Source organism: Somniosus microcephalus, chromosome 6 (genome assembly GCF_052327205.1).
Source record: "Somniosus microcephalus isolate GS21.2 chromosome 6, FLI_Smic_1.0, whole genome shotgun sequence".
Lineage (NCBI taxonomy): Eukaryota > Metazoa > Chordata > Chondrichthyes > Squaliformes > Somniosidae > Somniosus > Somniosus microcephalus.
In genome coordinates this window covers 96,944,176-96,972,050 of record NC_140992.1, presented here as the reverse complement: position 1 = coordinate 96,972,050, position 27,875 = coordinate 96,944,176, and the positions used below count along the sequence as shown (strand labels likewise).

Below are 27,875 nucleotides of genomic sequence, written 5' to 3'. Positions count from 1 at the left end.
GTTAGGGAATTAAATAACAATTTAATGGGGTGGGGGAGAGCCTCGGGAAATCGCGCGGGGGGGAGAGCCTCGGGAAATCGCGGAGGGGGAGAGCCTCGGGAAATCGCGGGGGGGGGGTGGGAGAGCCTCGGGAAATCGCGGGGGGGGGGAGAGCCTCGGGAAATCGCGGGGGGGGGTGGGGGCGAGCCTCGGGAAATCGCGGGGGGGGGGGTGGGGGGCGAGCCTCGGGAAATCGCGGGGGGGGTGGTGGGGGAGAGCCTCGGGAAATCGCGGGGGGGGGGGGAGAGCCTCGGGAAATCGCGGGGGGGGGGGAGAGAGCCTCGGGAAATCGCGGGGGGCGCGCGAGCCTCTGGAAATCGCGGGGCGCTCGCGCCGGCCGCACTGACCGCGCATGCGCCGGCCGCGAGAGCCCGCTCCCAGCGCCGGCTGCCGCTCAGCATTCCCGCTCTGGCAACGGCACCGGACCTCAGGTAGGCAGGGGGAGGGGCCGGAGAGAGGGACAGAGGGGAGCGGGGGAGGGAGGGACACAGACAGGGGAGGGGGGTGGGCGACGGGAGGGGAGCGGGGGGTGGGGAGGGGAGCGGGTGGGCGAGGGGAGGGAGGGATAGGACAGGGAGAGGACATGACAGGGAGAGGGGGGACACACGGGCAGGGAGACCAAGCGCCCCAAAATTGCCCTCGCGCCCCAAAATTGCCCTCGCAACGCAGGGCTCCCCAGCTAGTCTATATATATTTGGGATGTTTTACTTCATTAAAGGCGCTATATAAATGCAATTGTTACATTAATGGATGAGTAGCAGTGCCGGGATCTTCAATTCTCTGTTACTTTGTATGTCTTTATTAATGTGTGTCGAAGTTCTGTTGATAAGCTCTCCTCATCAATGAAAATAGTGCAGTGAAGGTTGTTTTAGCGATACTATTAAAATACTTTTAACCTATAAGTAACATGTTTTTAACTGATGTTTACCAGTGTTTTAGGGATCGTATTCTGTAATTCTGTCCATCCTGTAAATCAGTAGTCTGGTTCGAGGCTTTAGAAGAGCTCTTTTTCAGATAAATATTCAAAACCAAGGTCACAGTAGGCCCTTATCATGCTGTATTCCTTCAAATCAGAACTCAAGCCCACAATTTTCCAATATGTGCTGGCAGTGGGCGCGATATAGTTGCTGGGGTTTAAGTGAGAATCTGGACCCTGGTGTTGCAGCCCACAGTTGGTACTAGTAACTCAACCATGCATTGATCTGTCAACCAGCAGGCTGGCACTGGCAGTCATTGCATTTTTGTTTTCCATTGGGAAGACATTTGAATAAGAAATGAAATTGAATAAATCAAACCACGCACACAAAAAAAGTTAGAGAGATAATTAGAACCCTCTCCAAGCTGGAACAGACCTTCCTTGATATTCATCAGTGCTTGTAGTCATAATTATCGCTGGCAGGAGTGGGACAGAACCTAATTAATCTGACTGCCAGGGCCACTGATGTTTACCAGTGTTTTAGGGATCGTATTCTGTAATTCTGTCCATCCTGTAAATTAGTAGTCTGGTTTGAGGCTTTAGAAGAGCAGAAGTGGTCTCTGGCGCAGGAAGGGCAGGCTCTACACCCTGGAATGTCGGACTATTGTTGGAGATGCGTTCTGTGCAACACCTACAGTTCACACTATGGTCCTAAGGCACAAGAAATCCTTTCTTCTGGGAAGTAGGATTTGTGGCATCAGGAACCTCTCTTTGGTCAATGGTTTTTAAAGGAAAAATTAATAAATCTATGTGGAATTGCAAAACCAGTGTCATGGTATACACCAAAGATTTCATTGTAGTTCAAAAAAATACAGCAATGTATCATGGGAAAGATGTTAAATGGGTGCATGTTCATGGAGCTAATTAAAGACACTACTTTCTCCTGAACCTAACCTGCTTATTGCTTTTATTCTGTTCTATAATCAACAGCTGCTCAAAGGAACTGAACCAGTGGGAGGCACTGACCGAGTACGGCCAGTCCAAAGGACATGTTAATCCCTACCTAGTATTGGAATGTGCTTGGAGAGTTTCGAACTGGACTGCTATGAAAGACGCACTGGTGCAGGTAAGCAATTCTTGTGGTAAATGAACCTGTTTATACGCTAAATCATTTACATTTTATATTCTTTATGCTATCTACTCAATTACTATATTTTACTCAAGAATATCTAGATTAATTATTCCTTTCCTTTTGCATACGTTGACTACATGCCAGTTGTAGGCAGTGAGTTGTGCACCATAGCAATGTGCATAGGTCAGGTCATTCTTTACTTAATGTTAGCTTGGCTATTGGTATTATATAATATACTTTGTGTTAGCATTAAATAACACTTTGTGTGTTTTGGTGAAAAATTACATTACGGTCAGATCTGTGAACTTTTAAATTCCACATCCCATTGTTTGCACTGACTCCGTGTGAGTCCTTTATATGGTTTCTTGATGTGAATATTTAACATTTTCTATTTGTACCTCGTGGGAACCTTACCTGGCTGAAAAGATGTGGCTGCTTCCTGACCTCAACCAATGCTAAGCGATCAATTGGTTATGTCAACCTGCACACAAGTTCTCAGGACTTAAAAGGTGTATATCGCTATAGGGCGAGTGTGCGCTTCATGTCGGGCTAACAGACACTCGGTACGTGTGTGGATTTCTCTACTGCTTCATGTTGAGACCCGCCTACGTGGCAGTGGGTTTTTCCATGTGTTGGGCAGCCAGCTAAGTTTAAAAAAGAAAAATGACGGAAAGTGGCCATAGAGTGATTGATCTAACCTTCCAAGCCATGTGAAGAAAGGCTCTGACCCCAGCATCCTGGTGACAGCTTGCTTCGGATCGGAAAGCTTGCCGTGATGGGAAGTGCAGTGCCGAGCCCACATTGAGCACAGATCTTCTACCTTCAGCAACCTCTGCGAGCTACTGAATTTTTTAAAATTTGTTTATGGGATGTGGGCGTCACTGGCAAGGCCAGCATTTATTGCCCTTGAGAAGGTGGTGGTGAGCCGCCGCCTTGAATCGCTGCAGTCCGTGTGGTGAAGGTACTCTCACAGTGCTGTTAGGGAGGGAGTTCCAGGATTTTGACCCAGCGACGATGAAGGATCGGCGATAAACTTCTAAGTTGGGATGGTTTGTGACTCTGAGGTGGTGGTGTTCCCGTGCACCTGCTGCCCTTGTCCTTCTAGGTGGTAGAGGTCGCGGGTTTGGGAGGTGCTGCCGAAGAAGCCTTGGCGAGTTGCTGCAGTGCATCTTGTAGATGGTAGTCAACATTGTTTTTTTTCTCCCCCCGTCCCCCAATGTCCCCCGCAGGGATCTCTGTTGGGGCCTCAACTATTCATAATATTTATTAACGACTTAGATGATGGCATAGAAAGTCATATATCCGAATTTGCTGATGACACACAGATAGGCGGCATTGTAGGCAGTGTAGATGAAAGCATAAAATTACAAAGGGATATTGATAGATTAAGTGAATGGGCAAAACTGTGGCAAATGGATTTCAATGTGAGCCCATCCACTTTGGACCTAAAAAGGATAGAACAGGCACTTTCTAAATGGTGAAAAGCTAAAAACGGTGGATGTCCAAAGAGACTTTGGGGGTCCAGGTACATAGATCATTAAAATGTTATGAACAGGTACAGAAAATAATCAAAAAGGTTAATGGGATGCTGGCCTTTATATCTAGAGGACTAGAATACAAGGGGGTAGAGGTGACGCTGCAGTTATACAAAGCCCTGGTTAGACCACACCTGGAGTACTGTGAGCAGTTCTGGGCACCACACCTTAGGAAGGATATATTGGCCTTTGAGGGCGTGCAGTGTAGGTTTACCAGAATGATACCCGGACTTCAAGGGTTAAGTTACAAGGAGAGATTACACAAATTAGGATTGTATTCCCTAGAATTTAGACGGTTAAGGGGTGATCTGATCGAAGTTTTCAGGATATTAAGGGGAACAGATAGGGTAGATGGAGAGAAACTATTTCTACTGGTTGGGGATTCTAGGACTAGGGGGCATAGTCTAAAAATTAGAGCCAGACCTTTCAGGAGTGAAATTAGGAAACACTTTTACACACAAAGGGTGGTAGAAGTTTGGAACTCTCTTCTGCAAACAGCAATTGATGCTAGATCAACTGTTAATTTTAAATCTGAGATTGATAGCTTTTTGTTAACCAAAGGTATTAAGGGATAATGGGCCAAAGGCAGGTATATGGAGTTAGGTCGCAGATCAGCCATGATCTCATTGAATGGTGGAACAGGCAGGAGGGGCTGAATAGCCTCCTCCTGTTCCTATGCTCCCCTAATGTGGAAATATACAGTCCTAAGGAAGATTGTGTTCCCAGATGCCCTGATTCTCATCTGACAATTGATTACATTTATTCTGACTTTTTTGTGTTTACGGATCAGCTCTTGAATAATTGCAAGAGCATCTGCTCATTACTAATTTGTGGCTTGTGACAGGTGCCAGCATCTGGGAAATAAAGCACAGTTTCCGCAGGAGAAAAAAATATCTTTTAGGAATTTTGAGCTGAGGTGGAGCGACGACTGATCAATTCCGACTTTGTGATCTCTAGTGGCCACTGCAGAGAATTGTACAGCGCTGAAAGGCCATTCGGCCCATCGTGTCTGTGCCGGCTCTTTGAAAGAGCTCTCCAATTAGTCCCACTCCTTTCCCCATAGCCCTTGCATTGTGCATCAACGATGTTTTAACAGAGCATCTGGCACAGAGTATACTGCTTTTGTTAATCAGATGATAAATAGCAAAAGTCCATAATATTATTAACATTGGGCACAGGCCTCTGTAAATATGTTTTTCTTTTGGTGTCAATTTTCATGACTAATTTAAAAAGAGCAAGGGTAAGGAGAAGTTTTGCATGAAAAGCCTTCATTCAGCGCCTGCTGTTTGTTCAGTCTCTCCAGTATTGCAACTGCCGGTTTCTTGGGGGTTTATATTTCGTTAGCCCATGCCCATGACAGCTGGCTTGTTTTATTGTAACTGATGAGAACTGACGCGTGATAATTTTGTGTATTGCTAAAATAATTCCGAAGATGTTCTGTTCTTTAAAGGGGCGTTGCATTGCCTTTTCAAGAAGCTTTCAGGGAGCCTCATTGCCCCCAGTGCAATGTTTTGGATCTATGATATTTGGTTTTCAGGAGAGCTCGGACTGCTGCAGTGGGATCTTCCATCATTTATTTTTTCCAAAGCTATGCTTAAAAGAAAATTGGGTATCTATCGCCCATCTGTGTTCCAAAGCCTTTTTGTTATGCGTAACTAACTCAGCACAATTGAAAGACTGAATCAGTACCTTCCTGCTTTGTATGGTTCAGTACCACATCGCTGTGTATTTTCCCCCTCTGCCTTTTTAAACATATCGGGGATAATTTTAACCTAACGCTCTGGGCAGGAATCCCACGGGATCGGGTGGAACGCCGGTTTTATATCCCACCCAATATTGCTCTCCATTGACTTCAACCAGATTTTCACTGCCCTTTGTGTGAAGCAGTGTTTGCTGACATCACCCCTGAGCAGCCTAGCTCTAATTTTAAGATTATGCCCCCTTGTCCCACCAGAGGAAATAGTTTCTCCCTATCAAATCCATTAGTTCACCCCTTAATCTTCTATACTCGAGAATACAAACATTGTCTATGCAACCGGTCCTCAGAATTTAACCCTTTGGATACTAAGGGAAAGTGCGGAAGGTGGAGTTGAGGTAGAAGATCAGCCATGATCTTATTGAATGGTGGAGCAGGCCCAGATGGCCTACTCCTGCTCCTATTTCTTATCTTCTTTCCAGAGCCCCAGTATCATTCTGGTGAAGCTGCGCAGCACCCACTCAAAGATCAGTATATCCTTCCTGAGGTGCAGTGCCCAGAACTGAACACAATACTCCAGATGCAATCTAACCAGAGCTTAATACAACTGTAGCGTAACTTCCATCCCTTTGTATCCTGTTGTATTGAGGCAGCTAAGCACATTAGGAGCTACAACAGGTCTCATCCTAGTGAGTAAGGGGACCATTTGTGAAAACTGCAACATTAAAACATTTCGGTGGAATTATTTTGCTTTCATGGTATCGCATACATACATACATGTGCCCATTTGTCATCGCTTACTTTATGCATCTTGTGCATGGAACCTGGAAGTCGAATGCTCCTGAGAATGCTGTAGCTTCCTCCTGTGGGTTCTAAATTTAGTCCTTCACAAATTTCTGCTTCCACACCTCTAAACCCCTCCAGTTGTGTAATTTAAAATTTCTCATGTGTAATAATGCCTTAACCTGGTAGTGTCTGATTTTATTTGGGGAGAATTAGTAAATTTAATCTTATATTTCAGTACGTTACGTGGAGAAGGAACCTGTAAAGAATTGCCTTGTAGGGCTGTCTGTTGCGTACTAACTGTTTGCTTGAGCATTCCTTTGGATCGTTTCCTTTTCTTGAATTATTTGTTGTCATCACCATTCATTTTTAAGTGCAAAATAGAAGTGGTGTATTTTGGAGCAGCTTTTATGTGTTAAGTAGAGAGGGAGAATCACAGCTGACATCACTTAAGCTTGCCCCTGCGATTTCTCTCCTCCCTCTCCGTTGTCTATTTACTATTGACGTTTTGGTATGTGAAGAATAATGCGTTTGAAGAACAAGGAAGATCCTACAAGGCAGCTAACCTTGCTTTACTGTGACATAAATATATCATAAAGTCATACAGCACAGAAGGAGGGCATTTGACCTATCGTGTCTGTGCCAGCTCTTTGAAAGAGCTAACCAATTAGTCCCACTCCCCGCAGTCCTGCAAATGTTTCCTTTTCAAGTACAGGTATATATCTAATTCCCTTTTGAAAGTTACTATTGAATCTCAACTCTCTGCGTAAACCAAATCCTCCACATCTCCTTCCCCCCCCCCCCCGGATTGTTTTGGCAGTTATCTGTGTCCTCTGGTTACTGACCCTCTTGACAGTGGAAACAGTTTCTCCTTGTTTACTCTTATCAAAACCCCTCATAATGGGTCATATGTGCTGCTGAGTTGTGGGGGCTTGTGTAATAGCACAAAAGCACCTAAATGGCTATGATTTTCCTTGACAACGTGAGGCTCTTGCCCAGTGAATGGTGCATAATACAGTATCGTTCAAAACTCTTCCCTCCTGAGTAAGATTGCAGTTTAGATCAGGGCCAGTATTCTGAAATGTGCCATGTGTTTCACATCCCCCCATTGTGTGCCACTAAGAGGAGGAAATGCTGTGGCGAGCGCTGAGTGTTCTATTTAAATGCCATTTAGGTGGAGCTGAGTTGCCCAAAAGAGGTGGCCTGGAAAGTGAACATGTACCGAGGCTACCTGGCAATTTGCCATCCCGAAGAGCAACAGCTTAACTTCATCGAGCGTCTGGTGGAGATGGCCAGCAGTCTCGCAATCCGGGAATGGCGGAGACTCCCGCACATCGTCTCACATGTCCATACACCATTGCTTCAGGTGAGAGCGCCATGCTGGCAATGTGTGGCTCTGGGAGTTTACTTGTAAGTCCATGTGTGTGTGTCTGTCTGTGTGTAATTATCAGCATATTAATGCGCCTTGTTTTGTAGTACAGACTTAAAATTAGAAAGCAGTAGCTACTCACAGATTGGAGCATAGTATTGGGTTGATCTGATTGTCTGGAAGAAAGATAGAATAAGAACACAATCTACCTCACTGTTAACTGACAGATTTGCCACTTGCTCTTACTGCCCGCCTACCTATGAATGTATTGAAAATACTCATGTCTATTATGTAAAAGAAAAAAGAATCCTGTGGTTGATTTTTGTTGCATTGATACATTATATGCAGACATAATGCATATCTCAATATGCAGGCAGCTTTCTTTGGTCTGGGGATGAGGGAGGGAGGTAAGGGTATTAAGCACCAAATTCCAGGATCAGCCTAATTAAGGAAGAATATTGAAGTTGCTGTTGGGTTTATGTAGGATATTGTCATATATCCCTATTGCCGTTCTGTGGGGTATTATAGGATATTGTCATGTATCCCCCTATTACCGTATGTGGGGGTATTATAGGATATTGTCATATAAAATACAAGCACTAGGAAACACTGAAAACATCTGGTTAATACTCTTAAATCAAGTCAATGAGCTAATAAAACACAACTCCTTGCATGCAGTGTATATGAGATATAGGTACAGAACCTCGCATACCAAGGACTCCTTCAGGACGTCGCAAACGTGTTGTCTTGACTGCTTATGCTAGCCTCAGCAAGACTAGGTTACCAGGCCCCCTGGAGCTCCAGTGTGTTGTATCTTTTATAGGTTTAATTATGTGGAACATTTGTGGGTACCAAATGTCATCACATTCTGTGTATGCTGTTGACACCCAAGCTTGTTTAGTGATGAGGATAGCTGTTGCCATTTGTTGTGCGTGCCTTTGATATCTTGGGTTGTTGATTACACTTCCGGATATGCCACACATTCTCCCTGGTACACCTATACTTACAGTTGCCATGCGTACAGACTCACTACAATCTAACGATGGAATTTTGTTCAAATTGTAGGCGGCTCAGCAAATTATTGAACTGCAAGAAGCTGCTCAAATAAATGCCGGTTTGCAGCCCGCCAATTTGGGGAGAAACACAAGTTTACACGACATGAAGACCGTGGTGAAGACTTGGCGGAACCGTCTGCCCATTGTGTCTGATGACCTTTCTCACTGGAGCAGCATCTTCATGTGGAGACAGCATCACTATCAAGGTATGGCCTGATGCACGTGCCTGTCAAAATGTATTTTACGTGTGGGCTTGTTACTGATGTATAACATTCATGCAGTGAATTTGATGGGGCCTCATTTATTTCTGGGTTACTCGATACTGATGTAACCCTGTGGGTTTCAACAACTTTCCAATCCATTGTGTGTGATGGATATACGTAGATTATAGTGAAAATGTAAGAATTTCTGTAACGCAGATTATTTAATTCTTCATTTTCAGCCTGTCTCTCAACTTGTGGTGTGATTGAAAAATTACACAAGGGGCTAAAAGGGTTAAATTATGAGGGCAGGTTGCATAGACTAGGTTTGTATTCCCTGGAGTATAGAAGATTAAGGGGTGAACTCTAGTGGGAGAGTTCAGAACAAGGGGGCACAACCGTAAAATCAGAGCTAGGCCATTCAGGGGTAATGTCAGGAAACATTTCTTCACACAAAGGGTAGTGGAAATCTGGAACTCTCTCTTTTTCCCCCCCCCCCCCCCCCCCCCCCCCAAAAAAAAAAAATTAGGCTGGGGGTCAATTGAAAATTTCAAAACTGAGATTGATAGTTTTTTGTTGGGTAAGGATATTAAGCGATATGGAACCAAGGTGGGTAGATAGAGTTATGATACGAATTAGCCATGATCTAATTGAATAGCAGAACAGGCTCGAGGGGATGAATGGCCTCCTCCTGTTCCTATGTTCAGGCACTGCAAGGTTGATAGGATGATGTGTATGAACAGGCCTAATGTGTTTTAAATATGATGCATACATCCTTCCTGACATCAGCTCTGATACAAAAGAAACATTTTCACCTAGGGAGGGGTGGTATTTGTTTGGGTTAGAGTATAATAAATGTGTAGAACTATGTATTTTAATTAGATATTGGAGGCGTGACCCAATGCTCTGGAATTCCCTCCCTAAATCCCTCCGCATCTTCACACCTCTCACTCTTTTTATAAAAAAAAAAAAAAAAAAAAAAACTCCCTCTTTGCCCAAGCTTTCAGTCACTCCTAATCTGGCTCAGCATCCTTTTTTGTCTGATTAGGCCTCTGTGAAACGCCTTGGGACTATTTCTACGTTAAAGATGCTATATAAATGCAAGTTGCTGTTGGCCCTAAAGCCCCTGCCACCACCCCCCCCAACTTGCCCCATCAATGTCATCATGGGTTGACTATCGACGCAGCCCCTGTGACTGTCATCCTCACCTTTTTAATACAAGGCCTTGAACCCTGGAGTTGTGTTTGGGACTGTCCACAATCGCTCTTCCATTGACCTGTTCTGTACCTGGGCTGCGTCACCCCTTGCAGGCTGCGGAAGCTGTTGGCCAATTCAAGGATTAGCTCACCTGCCTTTGACGGCGTTTCCTCCGTCGAGGGGTACCCCTCCCCTCCACCAGGGGCTCGCCCAACCGAAGCTGCTTGTGTTTTCTGGGGATCGCCGGGTTACTTAAACCCCGCCCGGGACTCGACCTCTAAATGTAGAATCCAAAGCGTGTCTGGCATTAAACAAGAGTTTGCATGTTAATGGGGTAAGGTGCAAAGTTCCCTTTAAGCTGTGCGACTGCACAGCGGTCTCGAGGTCCCGCGCTGCTGGTGAGCCGGCTTCACAATGCAAAAAAAAAAGTGCCCGCGCGGGATTTTGAATGGGCACGCAGCCCGTTAAAGGGCCCGCACAGCCCCCCAAAAATTTAGGGGGAACATTGGTAAGGTGGGAGGAGGCTTGTGTGGAGCATAAACACCGCATAGACCAGTCGGGCCGAATGACCTGTTTCTGTGCTGTAAAATTCTATGAATTCAAGCAGAAGATTTCTTGGCAACTTTGTGTTTTTGTCAGGATTCAACTCAACATACTCATTGTGCATCTGTTCCACTTCTGCCCAACCTACCGATGTGTGAAGGAAGCCACTGTTCAATTGCCAGTAATAAATGGAACTAAATACTTTGTTGTAATTTGTAAATAATTTCAAGATAATTAGCTTTTAAAATGAAACATTTTGGGGATTACAGTCTCTTAATTCAAAGCAGCTTAATTCAAATTGTCTGATAGTTCAGATTGTTATTTAGCACTAAATGTTATTTATGTTGCTTAATTCAATTTATTGACTGAATTATCAAATGAATTCAAAGAGTAAATCTATTATACTGTTGCTAATTTAAGGATTAAGTACTGGATTGGGGAAGTTAAAAATTAATTCTGTTATAAAGTTAAAGGAATAATCGGGCACAAAGCTAATTGTGATCAATTGATATCTTGCCACAGGCAGCAGGGAGAGGGAGGGGGGACAAGGGAAAGTTACAGAATAAGTTTAAACAAAGACTTTCTCCTTCCTCACAAAGGGTAGTGGAAATCTGGAACTCTCTCCCAAAAAGCTGTTGAGGCTGAGGGTCAATTGAAAATTTCAAAACTGAGATTGATAGCTTTTTGATGGGTGAGGGTATTGAGGGTTACGGAGACAAGGCGGGTAGATAGAGTTAAGATACAAATCAACCATGATCAAATTGAATGGTGGAATAGGCTCGAGGGGCTGAGTGGTCTCCTCCTGTCCCTATGTTTCCTGCAATGTTTCCTGTGCAAAAATAACCCGTAGAATAATTACCAGTCCCTTCTTGAAAATGAAATATTAAAAAATTTGCGGTAAGATTTGAAGCTGTAATTGAATAGAGTTTAACCGTAGCGCACTGCAGGAAACTTGCTATTTTTCGCATTTCCATTCGTTTCAGTGGGACGGACTACAGCTGATCTTACAAAACTGAAAGCAGGTATGGAACAAATGAGTTTGTAAAATCAAAATGACTTTGGGTTTGAGCTCATTTAATGTTGAAATGTTTGCAAATACTCCCAAGAAATAACTCTCACCTCATGGTAAAACCCTGATAAAGCTCAAAACATTTCCATGTGCAAAACCATTCCTCCTTGCCACAATGTTATAAGATCAACCTGTTCTGTAAATAGGGTGACTGCCTTCTCATGCCTTTAATCGAGGGCCAAGGTTCACCCTTAAATTTGTAAATCTGTGAATTGTAGAGCGGGTGGCTAGTCTATCTAAAATTGAATCCTGATTAAGATTTTTTTAAAGTTAAGACTGCCATTTTTACTCTTTGCTGAGATCAGATTCCTTGTCCTTTTCCCCATAGTCCAATTACCTGTTCAAAATGATCTTTGAGGAAAGATTGGATAGGCTAGAGTTTTCTTTGGAGCAGAGGAGGCTGAGGGCAGATGTATAAAATTGAGGGCCCGAGATATAGTGGATAGGAAGCACCTAGAAAGACACTGATTAATCAAAGATAGTCAGCACAGATTTGTTAAGGGAAGGTCATGTCTGACAAAATCGATTGAATTTTTTGAGGAGGTAACAAGGAGGGTAAATGAGGGTAGTGCATTTGATGTGGACTTTAGCAAGGCTTTTGATAAGGTTCCACATGGCAGACTGGTCACGAAGTTAAAAGCCCATGGGATCCAGGCAACTGTCAAGTTGGATTCAAAACTGGCTTGGAGGCAGGAAGCAGAGGGTAATGGTTATTGGGTGTTTTTGTGGCTGGATGGCTGTTTCCAGTGGGGTTCCGCAGGGCTCAGTACTAGGTCCCTTGCTTTTTGTGGTATATATCAATGATCTAGACTTGAATATAGGGGGTATGATTAAGAAGTTTGCAGATCATATTAAAATCAGCTGTGTAGTTGATACTGAAGAAGGAAGCTGTAGACAGCAGGAAGATATCAATAAATTGGTCAGGTGGGCAGAACAGTGGCAAATGGAATTCAATCTGGAGAAATGTGAGGTAATGCATTTGGGGAGGGCGAACAAGGAAAGGGAATACACATTAAATAGTAGGACACTGAGTAGTGTAGAGGAACAAAGGGACCTTGGAGTGCATGTCCACAGATCCCTGAAGGTAGCAGGCCAGGTAGATAAGGTGGTTAAGAAGGCATACGGAATGCTTGCCTTTATTAGCCATGGCATAGAATACAAGAGCAGGGGGGTTATACTTCAACTGTATAAAACACTAGTTAGGCCTCAGCTAGAGTACTGCGTGCAGTTCTGGTCACCACATTACAGGAAAGATGTGATTGCACTAGAGAGGGTACAGAGGAGATTTACAAGGATGTTGCCGGGAGTAGAGAATCTTAGCTATGAGGAAAGACTGGATAGGCTGGGTTTGTTTTCCTTGGAACAGAGGAGGTTGAGGGGAGACCTTATTGAGGTGTATAAAATTATGAGGGGCATAGATAAAGTGGATAGAAAGGACATATTTCCCTTAACAGAGGGGTCAATAACCAGGAGGCATAGATTTAAAGTAATTGGTAGGAGGTTTAGAGGGGATTTGAGGAGAAATGTTTTCACCCAGAGGGTTTTGGGGGTCTGGAACTCGCTGCCTGAAAGGATGGTAGAGGCAGGAACCCTCGTCACATTTAAGAAGTACTTGGATGTGCACTTGGAAGTGCCGTAACCTACAGGGCTACGGACCAAGAGCTGAAAAGTGGGATTAGGCTGGATTGATCTTTTTCGGCTGGCACAGACACGATGGGCCGAATAGCCTCCTTCTGTGCCGTTAATTTCTATGAAAATAGTGAGACAGAATCAGGTTTTCATGGATGTGAATCATTCGTAATATTCCTCATCAGTAAACAGTGTGCAAAAAAAAAAGCTACGCCTTTGCTAATGTATAGGTTAAAAAAACATCATTGAGGGCTCAAAATTCAAGTCAGAGTTTCTTTAAATTATGTTGGTGCATTAACAGAACAGTTTCGAGGGGCTGAATGGCCTCCTGTTTCTATGTTCCTAGTCTCTATTTACCACCACTAGATACTTTCAGATCTTTTGAAAATGCCCCCACATATTGCATTACCTGAAAATATTGGACTGACATTATCAAGTGGCAGAAAGTAGATCCTGCACCAGATCCGACGTGATAAAATTCAATTAGGATCACTTTTTCATCTTGTCATTACCGGTCACTAATGTAGCTCATTTCCAAAATCTCTTTAAACGGGCCTCAAAACAAATCGTGGCCTTTTTTTCAAATTTGAAAAATAATAGACTATTTTAATTCTCCTCTTTTTCTCCAAAGCGATCGTGGCAGCCTATGAAAACAGCTCTCAGCATGACCCCAACTCAAATAACGCCATGCTGGGAGTCCATGCCTCTGCCTCCGCCATCATCCAGTACGGGAAGATCGCCCGTAAGCAGGGCCTGGTGAATGTGGCCCTCGATATCCTCAGTCGCATCCATACCATTCCTACCGTGCCCATCGTGGACTGCTTTCAGAAGATTCGACAGCAGGTCAAGTGCTATCTCCAGCAGGCTGGAGTTATGGGCAAAAACGAATGCATGCAGGTAGGCAACACGGCCAATCCATCAAAAAGAAACGGCGATGGTTCAGGTCGGGTCTGCTGGTGACCTGCCTCTGGAAAAGAAGGCTCACAACCTGAGTCCACTTTGGGCGCTTTGATTGTTGTCTGTGTTGATGTTTGACACAGAAGAGGCATGATGTCTATCTGTGGCTACTGTAGAAAGTAAGAACAAAAACTTAAATTGGATCTCATAGTTTTGAGTTGAAATGCAGTGTGTTTTGACAGTTAAGATTTGAAAGATATAATCTCCAGTTGTGTGTAGGAATGTAACCCAAGGGAATCGGAAGCATTTTTTAAACACCTGTGTTGCTTCTATTACTGCACAGCAAAATCAATAACTTATTAAGAATAATTGATTGTCTGGTGAGTTACAAAACTGTCAAGTAGAGACTGCTGTTCAGAGCCTGATCAACAGAAGGTCACTCATTTAGCTATCTTGAGGCCCTGTACTTCTCTTGGGCGATCTTTTTATAAAAAGAATACTTTGTCAGACTTTTATTAATCTTCAACTTTGTTCCAAACAGGGTTTGGAAGTTATTGAATCAACAAATCTGAAGTATTTCACAAAGGAGATGACAGCTGAATTCTATGCGCTGAAAGGGATGTTCCTTGCTCAGATTAATAAGTATGTAAAAATGTGTTGCAACGCGATCTATTTGTTTTGCCATTAAGGGGGAAGATTTCCACTGTTTGCCATCTATAATGAATTTGTGAGTGTGTTTATATAAAAAAAAGTGATTTGGATTTGCTATAAATAGGTGGCGATCTTCCTCTGTCTTGTGTCCTGCTTTAACTTGTAGGTCTCTGTTTCTCTCTTGCTCTTGTTCTCCTCTCTCGAACGTGCACCTCTCATTCTGGGTAACCTTGACTGTCATTGTTTCGTTCATTACTAAAACAATTTGTGCGGGGCTTTTTAAGGGGAAGGCGGCTTCCTATTTTCCAGCCTGGGAAATGTACACAACCTCACACAATCCAGCGAGGAGAGCTTGGGCTGCAAATCCTTCCACTAATGCCAATGGTGCATCTTCCAATTTACCTAGCGAGCGATGCAGGGCAAGTCAAGGCCAGTTTTTTCCTGTGTTTCTTTTTCTTCTTTCTCTTCCCTCTCTCCCTCCCCCCAATGTAAAGCCTTCTCTTCCCTCTTCTACCCCTCCCCCCACCGTCAATGTAAAGCCTTGCATCTATAACTCTGTTTCATCTAACATTCCTGCTGGGAACTGACAAAACTCAGTCAACTGAAGCAAGCAAGCTTCATTGACCAGGAACCTCGGGCTTAAATTCCTAACCTTGCTTGGGAGTCGAGCTGTCAACTGCTTCAGCTGCTGTGCCCTGAATACATTCCTTGTTTCTATCCTCCATCCACTTCTGAATAGTCTTATGTCGTCAAGGGAAAATCACTGGTTGCCTGTCACCTTTTCCGATGTTTTTCACATTGGGTGCCCCTTGCATGTGAGAGAGGTAACTCCCATCCCCATCACTTTTCCTTTCCCCCCACATTGTATAATTCTGGTTAGCTCTTTGATGAGCAATTTATGTGACAAACACATTTATGTTTTTAAATATGGCAATCTTAAGATTATCTTTAAAATACTGCAAATGCTGGAAGTCTGACATAAAAACAGAGTGCTGGCTGACACCCAGCGGGTCAAGTAGCATCTGTGGAGGAAGGAAGGTGGGGTTAAAGTTTCTGATCGATGACCTTTCATCAGAACTTTCATCCCAGTTCTGACGAAAGGTCACCGATCTGAAACGTTAACTCTGTTTCTCTCTCCACAGATGCTGCCTGACCAGCTGAGTGTCAGCCAGCCTTCTGTTTTTAATTAAAATTATCTTTGCTTGGTTTAAAGAACTTGTATTTCTTATTTTCTACAGTGGGGAGAGTGTTCTTGAAAGCATTTTTAGCAAACTTCCCTGCTCAGTCTCAGAGTTCAGCTGATCCCAGCCTTCAACTTGATTCCCGGCACCTCGTACCGCATAGTTTCTCCCTTGACTTGTTTGGTATTCCTGGTCTAAGCTGACTAGTTTAGATAACCCCTCTGCTTGATGCACACAAACATACTTTGTACTGGCTGCTACATGATGTATGGTCTCTGTGGGAGCATGATCCATCTGTTCATCTGTCAGTTTTGTGTGGGCCTATCCTTGATTTGTAACTTTGATATGAAATCACAGTCCTGTAACCTTTAAGATCCCAGTTTTACGGCTATTTTCAGCAGTGCTGAGCCTCCATGGCGGTGCATCAATGAACATCCATTCACCCTCGCAGTAAGGTACTAAAACCCGACACATCATGCACCTTGTTTGTTCCTTCGACTTTATTTTTCCAAGTGTTATTAGCTTGCCTGGCAAAACGCAGACAAAATGTTCCGAGGGGAAATTGGTCAACTTATGAAGATTAAGTGCTACATTCTTTTTTTAAATATTTCTGTGATGCATGTTGTTTTCATGCTGCTACTGATTTATTTCTGCAAATTTACCTGCCTACAGCTTTCTAGCATGTGACCCTCTTCCTTCTTACACCAATGAAAGCGATTGTTTATTGACTGTGTCTGTTACAGTTTTGCTGCCAAACAGACTTTTGTGCCATTATTCGGAGGTTCATAACTAAAACTGTGTTTGACAAATATTTCAGATCGCATTTTACTCACTTTTAAGCAAATGACCTTTCTACAAAGAGAGCCAATTAAATGTTGCAGTGCACACTGCGATCCATTGCAGCAATAAATTTGATAGGCATTTTGCAGCGTTACAGCTTTTGATTAATAATCCAGCAGTAATAATATTTCACTTCCTGCATAAAGCATTAACCCTTAGACGGCCAGTCAGCCCAGGGGGAAATTACTGCTTGCTTAAGCTGTGCGGTTTTGCAAATTTCCAGCCCACTTACTGTGCTGTTGAATGAAACTCTAATGCAGTATAATGCTGCTCAAATGCCAGCAGAAGTTATATTGTAATAGCCCCAAACTATAAGAAAATAAGCACTGAAAATAAAATTAAATAATAACTGCACTGTAGTCTTTTATTCCATCATTTTCTCTTTTTTTGAAAATTATTAGAATACAGGTATTTGCAGCACAGAAACAGGCCATTCAGCCCAGCAGGTTCATGCCAGTCTTTATGCTCCACATGAGCCTTTAATGTAGCAAAAATTATGTTAAGTTTATTTTTTCCTACCTAATTGATCTTTCCTGTACCTTATTTTTCAGCGATGTGCTAAATAAGGTGTTAGAGCTAGAGATCATAAGAAGTTATGTACCTGGGAGTGCACATAAACTAATCAATTGCCTCTTGGCATTTGAGCTCCTGTGTGCTTGGAATCCCTATATTGCATGCTCCTTTACTATTCAAATGTAGCTTATTGGACACCTTGAGTTTTCTCAACAGCTGAATTCAGCGTAACTTGTTTGCCAGAAAAATGGCATGCTCATTTGAGAGAATTTATGCAGCACTTATGGAAAAAGTACCCAGTATGCCATGTACTTAATGGGTCTTGCTGTAGTAGAATTTAAACTAACGATTATTTGTGTTCTAGTGCTATTATTACTTAATGGCCTGGATTTTGTGTTTCTGAGCACTCGTAGATTGATTGAATAGTGCGTCACAATCTGTGTTATGAGGTTATTTAACGTGTGTGAAAGACAACCATAAGTCACTGACTTGTGCATTGTAGCCCTTTTGAGAGCCATGAGCGCTATCCACAGCACACTGTCAGTGATATATCTCAGCACAGAAGATGGCTTCCAGTATTCTTTGTAATCAGCAAATGGAAATGTGTAATTGGGAAACATTCTTTACTTGAATCAGAATTATGCAAATAGATACATGGCTATATGACAGTGAGTTGCAAGGCAATAATTTAGTCGAGTGGTGGTATGTAATGTCATAAACTCTGAGCGCAGAACTGACAGAGTTAATGAATATCAGAAATCTAATATAATGGGGAGGTAGTTTGCTACATTAAAGAAAGGAAGAAAGAAAGACTTGCATTTCTATAGCGCCTTCCACAACTTCAGGATGTTCCAAAGTGCTTTACAGCAAATGAAGTACTTTTGAAGTGTAGTCACTGTGGTAATGTAGGAAACACGGCAGCCAGCTTGTGCACAAAAAGCTCCCACAAACAGCAATGTGATAATGACCAGATAATCTGTTTTTTTTTTTTTTTAAGTGATATTGGTTAAGGGATAAATATTGGCCAGGATAATGGGGAGAACTCCTCTGCTCCTCTTCTAAATAGTGCAATGGGATTAGAATTCCATGCTTGGATCAGGATCGATTTCTTTGAACTGATATTTTGCATGCATTTATTTGTCTTTTTACTTTGTTGTGTAGATCTGAGGAAGCAAACAAAGCATTTTCCGCAGCTGTCCAGATGCACGATGTGCTGGTGAAAGCCTGGGCAATGTGGGGGGACTATCTGGAGAACATCTTTGTCAAAGAAAGACAGCTTCACCTTGGAGTATCGGCCATCACCTGCTACCTGCACGCATGTCGCCACCAGAATGAGAGCAAGTCGAGGAAGTATCTGGCCAAGGTGAGGACTGCTGTGCGGAGGCAAGTGTTCAGTGAAACCCTTGAGAATGGCGACATTAAACTTAATGCACATGAAACAGTAAATCACACCTTCTGACCATGTTACGTGACCCAGCTGGAATATTGTGTCCAATTCCGGGCACCACACTTTAGGTAGGACGTGAAGGCTTTAGCGAGCGTACAGAAGAGATTTACTAGGATGGTTCCAGGGATGAGAGATTATAGTTATGTGGATAGACTGGAGAAGCTGGGGTTGTTCTCCTTGGAGCAGTGAAGGCCAAGAGAGGATTTCATAGAGGTGTATAAAATCATGAGGGATTTAGGTAGAGTAACTAAAGAGAAACTGTTTCCAGTGGATGAAGGGTCAATAACCAGAGGGCACAGATTTAAGGTGATTTGAAAAAGAACCAGAGGTGACACGAGGAAAAACCTTTTTGCGCAACGAGTCGTTAGGATTTGGAATGCACTACAGATTCAGTAGTAGCCTTCAAAAGGGAATTGGATAAATACTTGAAGGAGAAAAAATTGTAGGGATATGGGGAAAGAGCAGGGGAGTGGGACTAACTGGATTGCTCTTCGAAAGAATCGGCGCAGACTCGATGAACCGAATGGCCTCCTGTGCTGTACTATTCTATGGATTCTATCTTGACAATACTCCTGTTAAAGAGGTGTTTGTACTTATAGTTGGGATTAAATCTGTAATGTTAACTGAATTTCTTGGTGCACTTAAGAGTTTTACCTGACAAATTTTGTTTATGCCTGTTTTTCACCTCTGCATGGGAATCTCTTCCAGGCTGATTCAGCCATTAAGCTTTAATATAAAGTATTAAAGTTCAAATTACCAGTTAAAATTCTCCTGCTATACATTACCCTGGTGTTGTGAGAATTCCAGATTTCATTTCTTGATGTATGTGTTATTTAGCTGCATGCTGCAAACGATTTGACACATTGGATTTTATTTTCTATACAAGAATATCATGCAAAGTTTATTCTATTTGAGTAACCACCTTGGGCTTGCATGGTATAGATACCAAATTGTTATGTGCCATTTTATAGTAACATAAAAAAATTGCACAGCAGCATGGACTTTTAGCAACTCACTTGACCTTGCCTTGCCATAAACTCTCATTTTGCACTTGGATTTAGCATTTATTGTAAAACCTGTTGTAAACAATGCCCTTTCTTTATTGGTAAACAGCTGTTCATGAATTTAATCATGATGACTACATTAAGATATGAAATTATGTAACTTGAGTTTAATTTTTGTTTACATAATTTCCTAATGTACTTTGGCAGAAATAAATTCTTGAGTTTTGTGGTGAAAAGTCTGTTCCACTTCAAAAATGAATAATGCAGTGGGCTCAATTGCCACGGAAAGATTGTGAGATTGGATTTTTCATATAAATTGTGAGGGTTAACAAATCTTCCAGTTATCTAACTTTCTACCATGTTTGACCCATGATCGTGAGAAGGCTCAACACCACCTTCTCGAGGGCAACTAGGGATGGGCAACAAATGCCGGCCTTGCTGGTGATGCCCACATCTGGAGAATGAATTTTTTAAAATTGTAATTGGCAAGCAGGTTCACGTGACTTGAACCATCGTTCCAGCCCGTCCTGCCATTGGATGGTGCTCCTTTGACCCGCCCCAAGAATCAAAAATGTGTGGTTTGGGGGACCGGACGCTCTGCATACGCTGCATACTGGGTAGCACAGTGCGACACTTTGACATTGTGAGCTGACTTTTTCGTGAGGGCATAACTCTGAGGTAGGAAAGTGTTAATAACATAAGAAATAGGAGCAGGAGTAGGCCATACAGCCCCTCGAGTCTGCTCCGCCATTCAGTAAGATCATGGTGATCTTCTACATCAACTCTACTTTCCCGCTCTATCGCCATATCCCTTGATTCCTTTTATATCCAAAAATCTATCGATCTCAGTCTTGAATATACTCAATGACTCCACATCCGCAGCTCTTTGGGGTAGAGAATTCCAAAGATTCACAACCCTCTGAGTGAAGGAATTTCTCCTCATCTCTGTCCTACATGGCCGACCCCTTATCCTGAAACTTTGGCCCCTAGCTCTAGACTCTCCAGCCAGGGTAAGCGTCCTCCCTGCATCTACCTGTCAAGCCCTCTTAAGAAATTTATACGTTTCAATGAGATTACCTCTCATTCTTCTAAACTCCAGTTTTGCCTGCGTTTCCCAGGTCCTTTGGCTACTAAGTTTTGATGATGAAAAGAACACGCTTGCAGACGCAGTGGACAAGTACTGCATTGGCGTGCCACCCATCCAATGGCTGGCCTGGATTCCTCAACTCTTGACATGCTTGGTTGGCTCGGAGGGAAAACTACTTCTTAACCTGATCAGTCAAGTACGTATGCGTTTGTAAAAGTTAACACTGAGCTTTGGGTTATCATGAATGAATGAGGACCTACCTAGGTACGGTAGCATAGTGGTTATGCTTGACTAATGATCTGGAGACATGAGTTCAAATCCCAGCATAGCAGCTGGGGAATTTAAATTCAGTTAATTAAATAAATCTGGATTAAAAGCTAGTATCAGTAATGGTGACCAGGTAACTATCAGATTGTCGTAAAAACCCATCTGGTTCACTAATGTCCTTTAGGGAAAGAAATCTGCCTATATGTGATTCCAGATCCATGTGGTTGACTCTTAACCGCCCTGTGACATGGTCCAGTAAGCCACTAAGTTGTATAAAGCGGCTCACCACCACCTTCTCGAAGGCATTTCGGGATGGGCAATAAATGCTGGCCAGCGACGCCCACATCCAATGAATTAAAAAAAAACTTCTAACTCACAGATTAGGGTATTATCAAACTTTCCTCATTCATCGAATAAATTCACTCTTCCATATTGAATGTATCCATATAAACCACTTAACACCAGAATTTGATTAATGTGAAGGGCCAATTCTGCACAAATCTGCACTATGTATAATGCAACATTATATGTACAAGTATTTTAATATTACAAAATTTACTGTTCAATTTGTCAAAAGAATCTAGCATTTTGGAATCACAGTTGCTCCTACAGTAGTCTATTAATCCTCTGACATTTCTATTACATATTTATGTCCCGAACACAATTGGGAAACTTATTCCTGGGAAAGATTTAAGTATATTCCCAGAATAGGTTCTTTACAATGACACACTTTGCATAACTAAGCTGCAAGTTACTGAAACTGTAGATTATAGAAAAATAGATTCCGAGTTTATGCCTTTCCACTTTCCTGTTAAATGACTTTTGATCCTTCAGTGCGTTAATGAAGGATAGTAAGGTTATGGAATAGGAGTGTTAGAAAGTGGGTAACAGAAAAAGCAGGTGTCTGAACTATTGAATTTGTGTTAAATTGGCGAGGTGGGAGATATATTTATCATATTGTTGCATAGACTAGGCTTGTATTCTCTTGCGTATAGAAGATTAAGGGGTGATCTAATCGAGGTGTTGAAGATGATTAAAGGATTCAATAGGGTGGATAGAGCGAAACTATTTCCTCTGGTGAGGGCATCCAGAAGTGGGCATAACCTTAAAATTAGAGCCGGCCGTTCAGGGGTGATGTCAGGAAGCACTTCTATCAAGACTAGTCAGCATTTCATTAGCAACTGCGAATCCTCAGCTTGTTGCAGGCTATATCTTTTTACATTAAGTGGCTATTTCTCACTTTGGTTGCTGCGTTCACAGTGTATAAGATTACACTAATAGGCAATGCCAGCATGTAGTGTTGGGTCTATTGGGAATTGTGGCCTAATTTAAAGACTGGTTGATGTCATTATGCACATACTAAATTGTGCAGAAATATGATAGCTGGCTTTCACCAATTAATCGCTGATCAAACATTAAAGCAGTTTTAGCTGTTTTGTAATGCTATTATCGAAGGCATAAATTTAACTTGGAAGGTACAGAGTAATGAAACACACTTCACTGAAATTGTTGATGATGCATACAATTTCAGTAACAGTATGATAATTTGCAAATGGTGTACAGTTAGTAACATAGTAAAGAACAGGATAACAAAAGACTATACTGTCCACCTGACCAGCCCCCAAAATTAATACTGCTCAATCGCTCACTCCCTCAAACATCTATCCAATTCCCTCTCCAATTCCACACACTCTACCTGCCTGGGTAGTCATCTATAGCTAGTCAGTTATTAGCACAAAGATTTGTCCATAAATAAACCTACAATAGTGTCAGCTGTAGTTCAGTTGTAGCACACTCGCCTCTGAGTCAAAAGGTTGTGGGTTCAAGTCCCACTCCAGGGACTTGAGCACAAAAATCCAGGCTGACACTCCCAGTGCAGTACTAAGGGAGTGCTGCACTGTCGGAGGTGCCGTCTTTTGGATGAGACATTAAACCGAGGCCCCGTCTGCCCCCTCAGGTGAGCGTAAAAGATCCCATGACACCATTTCAATGAAGAACACAATTAAGATCACAAAAAAAGAGATTACCTGGTCATTATCACATTGCTGTTTGTGGGACCTTGCTGTGCGCTGCCGTGTTTCCTACATTACAACAATGACTACATTTCAAAAGTACTTAATTGGCTGTAAAGTACTTTGGGACATCCTGAGATCATGAAAGGCGCTATAGAAATGCAAGTCTGTCTGTCTTTCTTTGAAACTCTGTTTACATCACAAAAAGTTTTTGTTAGTAACTCCATCCAGTCTTACTTTGTATTAAAGCTCTAACTGGACAGGAAGTGGAATTGTTAAGCTAGGGTATGGTCATGCTTTTGTTGCCAACTTTTGCCAATTTAACTGCAACAAATGTTATCTCTGCACATTCCTCATTTGACAGTGCAGGATCTGAAGCACAATAGCTACAATAAATGCTAAGTAGCTCCTTGTGTTTTTTATTGCTTGGTTGTTAGTGGTCTTTTCAGGCTCATTGTTTTCTATCCGCTTATAGAAGATGATGATATATCACTTATTGGGTGCCTGTCTGTATTGGCTGTGAATTGCAAAGTGTGTCTCTAACACGGCAAATTGACTTAGTTGGCAGCACCTTTGCTGCTGAGTCAGGAGATTATGGGTTCAGACTTGGTACATGATCTTGGCTGACGTTTCCAGTGCAGTATTGAGGCAACACTGCATTGTTAGAGGTGTCGTTGCTCAGCCTAAGGCCCAAGCTGCCTTGCTCGTTTGGATTTCAAAGATCCATGACACTGCTTGAAGAGCAAGGGGATCTCCCGATGTCCTGACCACCATTCCTCGTTCAACCAACGCTACCTATCGACAACCATGCTTGGAAGGATCAGATTTTTGGGCCTGTTGTAGACTAATTGATGGAGATTGATTGCTATAATTAGTCAACAACCCCATTGTACCATGTGACTACCAAGATGGTAGAAGGCGAACGAGATGGACTTTGGTCTTTTTTTGTCTAGCAATATTTGTGTTCCTATTTAGCTGATCATTGCATTTTAGGATCATGCTGTGTGCAGAATGCTTTTGCCTACATCACTGCGCTTCAGTGCAATTTAATTGTTTGCGAATCACTTTGAGACATTGCCAAGGTAGATAAAAAGGTGCTATTTTGGACACAACTCTTGTTTTAATGCCTGTATTTTGGTGGGTTTTTTTAAGGTTGGAAGAGTGTATCCCCAGGCTGTCTATTTCCCAATCAGGACACTGTATTTGACCCTGAAGATTGAGCAGCGGGAACGCTACAAAAGTGGTAAGGCTTTGGCTGGTGTGGACGTGACCTGCTTTAATCTAGTTCCCAAGCCAGCTGGTGTAGGAACAGGGGTTATTGCAGCATTGGACATTCTGGGTAGGGGTCCTTGGGACCATATTCCCCTAGAGACAGTGTTGCTATGGGCTAGGGGTGAACTGCAAGTGAAGGTCACAGCATCAGCAGTTCCACTGTCTCTACTTTGGGCCACAGAATGCTCACAATCCTTCTTCCTATCAGGATCTGTCAATTCTCTCTTCACTTTACATCCTTTTTAAAACTCGACGCAGTAACTCCATTTTCTGTATTTGGCTATGAAAAGTATATTTTAACTGCACTTTTGATCTATCTAATCATATAATATATATTCCCCTTAGTGTAGATGTTCATGCCAATGCTGGGTTTCGTGTCAAAGCTCTCGTCTTGTCTTGTATTAATACAAGGACTTGATAATAAATGACATTCATCTCAGGAAATGTTTGTAACAGACTGTGGTGCCCCGTTAAAGATTATTTGCCCAGTTTCCAACATAGTTACAGAAGCTTTTTGTCTTCATGATAAGTAATCAGAGGAAGATATACCCAGCTGCCAATGTGATTAGGGCTCAGTTAGTTCCTACCGTGATATTTTCAATGTTTCATACATTGGTACCGCATTACCTGCTATTGGATATTTACAAAACTGAGAAAATTATTGTCGATCATCAAATTTCCTTGTAACTATTGGGTTATTTGTCCCATCAGTGAAACTTGTGTAGTGACGTTAAATTAGAATTTTTAATGGTTTGATTTTTTATTTAGATGGGTCTTTGACGGCTGCATTCTCTTTTAAAGTATATATTTTGTACAATAGCAAAATATTCCAGCGAGTACAACAAACTCCTCCATTACACAGGCGGAGGTTTTGGTCAAGGAGAAGGGTCTTTTGAAGGCAGGGAGGGAGGTGACAAAGTAATGAGAAAGGATGACCTATCATACGGAGCATGCTACTTTAAGTACACTAAAGGGAATCAGAACCAAAACTTTCATGGTTTTATTTTAATGTGGGTTTGCAGCAAGCATTCAAAAGGTTAATAAATTACATTTTGTTTTTGGTTTAAATATTAAAACTGAACAATTTGCAGTTTTATCTGAGGTAGAGATTAAAAAAAAACAGTTCCTCACACACCAAAAATATAAGATGTGCAGTCCCCTTTTATCTTGTAAAGATTAATTTATTAAGTGACCACAGCTTTGTACAAGCTGGATTACGAATATAAAGATGCCTTTTAATAATTCCTTTGTATAGGCAGCAGTGCCCTTTTATCTCCCAGGCATTGTGGCTATTAGGAATGAAGCTAGTTGGAGGCTCTCGAGCTAATGGAGAAATGTAGGTCAGTAAATCAGAAAGAAGGCTTTTCTGAGAGGAGGGGGATGATGCTCGCTCTGGAAGCACTTAGATGGCACCAATGTGAAGTCTATTGATAAGTATCCTAAATGCTTTGGTGGGGGGGGGGGGGGGGGGAAATGTAAATTCCAGTGAATAATGCACACCTAACTGGGTTTATATAGCTAATAAAAAAAATTATTTATGTGTGTCTGTGATAATAAGTATGTGTATGTGTGATAAATCTATATTTATATCTTGCATTATGATATTTTACCAGTACTGTATAAGTTTGTATTTTCGGGATAACTGGAGGTATAACACAAACTGGGGAAACAGTGTTCTGGATTCGGCAGTGGTTGCAACAGCTGTTCTGAAGCGTAACAGAAGCTTAACTGAGGGCCACATTTCTCTCTGTTGCAGACTCAGGACAGCAGCAGCCGGGTTCAGTTGGCACTCAGTCTCACTCTGCCTCCGACCCCGGGCCGATACGGGCCACCGCACCCATGTGGCGCTGCAGCCGGATAATGCACATGCAGCGGGAGCTTCACCCGACCCTGCTCTCGTCCCTGGAGGGCATTGTGGATCAAATGGTGTGGTTCCGTGAAAACTGGCATGAGGAGGTTTGTCCTTCCTTTCTTCCCCTTTCTTTCTTTCTTCTCTTCTTTACGCTTCTTCTCTTTCTTTCCTTTTCCTTCTTTCCCTTTCTTCTCGCGAGCCTGATCTGTCTTGACTTTTTTTGAGAAATGCCTTGAAGATAATATTTTATATTCATTAGGATTAAAGTTAAAATGCAGCTGCTCTTCAGTGTGATATGTTTAAGCTTGCTTTGCATTTACACGGTTAAATGTTTGTACAAAGGTGCATCTCGAGAGGCACTGGGTATTTGTTTGAAGAAGTCAGGATTTCTTTTAATTGGTGATGAAGCTTGGTTAGTCTTTAACTCCTCCTTTTGGCTATATTTCTATCCCCCGCCCCTCCCATTTTATCCCACCTTGTGCCAAAATCCCTGCCCTATCTAGGGGTGGGCAGGTGTCATGTTCTGTCCGTAATGCAATGCAACTGGCAACTTGGGTATGGATGAAGGTGACATGAGTTGACCCAACCTCAAAACTAGGTGAAGGCGCTTGACAAATTTGCAAACCGTTGGCAAGGTCAGATTTTGAAAAAATGGCTGGATAATCTTTCGTTCCTATGCCGACCCCAGCCTTCAGGATGCTGGTTACTTCACGGTAACTGTGGGCTTTGGCCTGAAACTGGGCCCCACAATGACCTAATTTATATGTGCTTGGCATAAGAGTGCTGATCCAAGTGGCATTAAATAAACAAGGATCATGTGCCTTTCTAGAAGGATGAAGTTGCTCAGAAATATCTGCAGTAATTACCAGAATGAGCAATGCAATTGAAGAAGTGGTTTTACTAGAAGCTTGGAATGGGGGAAGCTGTCCCTCACTGATAAGACCAGTATATCTGCATGAGCTGGCCTTTCTGTTGTAGCTTTAAAAAAAATGTTCTGCTTGGCACCTTGCCTCAAGTCCAATTGTCCCACCCCTTCCCCATCTATCCCCTCTTCCCTTCAGGGACCAGCCACTCGCTTCCTGTTGGAGGGCAGCAGATGCAGATGTGCGCGCAAAATGTTTGTGTCTATAAAAGCACTCAGTCAAACCGTAACACCGCTCAATCTCTACCTCAAACTCTTGTAGCGAATCTTAGATATTACACAATGGAACTTTTTATCGGTATTCCAATTATTCTCCTTGTTTGATTATCTGCCAGAATTTATGTGGGACAAAGCCTTGCACAAGATGTCACCTCGTTGCACATCCCATTATAGTTCCATTGCGTCTCCTTTTGTTAGTGAATATAAAACGAAATAATCTTTTTCTTATCTGCACTGTGCTTCTCTTCATTCCCATGCTTAGGGTATTGATTGTAAGCCAAATATTGGGAAACGTTGATTATCCACAGTTTTGGTTATCCACCAGAGTACAGCAAATAACGGAAATTCCACTGCAATATCACACTGCCCGTTTATAGAGTGAAGTGTCAGTTTAGTGCTATTAGTGCATTCGATGCACTTCACTGCAGCCTGGCAGGCGTGCATTTCCCCTCTTCCTTTTCCCACCCCCTCCTCACTGTTCTAAGACTTGACTGAGGAATAAATTGAGCACGGGCAAAGTTGTTTTCTGCCAAAGTGGGCAACAATTG

General features: G+C 42.5%; 2 protein-coding genes across 2 annotated transcripts in view; one reads left to right on the top strand and one right to left on the bottom strand.

Annotated features, from left to right (window-relative positions):
* The window catches only part of LOC147115935 (SLAM family member 5-like), an 84,431-nt gene that overhangs the window by 4,143 nt on the left and 52,413 nt on the right, over window positions 1-27,875 (bottom strand). The gene's annotated exons all lie outside the window — the stretch shown is intronic.
* Window positions 1,929-27,370, top strand: LOC147115936 (transformation/transcription domain-associated protein-like). Its single transcript, XM_085989543.1, has 12 exons — window positions 1,929-2,081; window positions 7,276-7,467; window positions 8,536-8,731; window positions 11,449-11,487; window positions 13,795-14,060; window positions 14,602-14,702; window positions 16,291-16,347; window positions 18,407-18,608; window positions 20,815-20,979; window positions 24,215-24,305; window positions 26,091-26,290; window positions 27,248-27,370. The coding sequence occupies exons 1-12, from the start codon at window positions 2,061-2,063 to the stop codon at window positions 27,368-27,370; spliced, it is 1,653 nt and encodes a 550-aa protein (XP_085845669.1). The 5' UTR covers window positions 1,929-2,060.

Coding starts and splice junctions, on each gene's coding strand:
- LOC147115936 (XM_085989543.1), top strand. CDS start 2,061: ATGAAAGACGCACTGGTGCAG. Junction 16,348..18,406: donor CCATTCACCCTCGCAGTAAG/GTACTAAAACCC, acceptor TTTGTTGTGTAG/ATCTGAGGAAGCAAACAAAG. Junction 18,609..20,814: donor CGAGGAAGTATCTGGCCAAG/GTGAGGACTGCT, acceptor TGCGTTTCCCAG/GTCCTTTGGCTACTAAGTTT.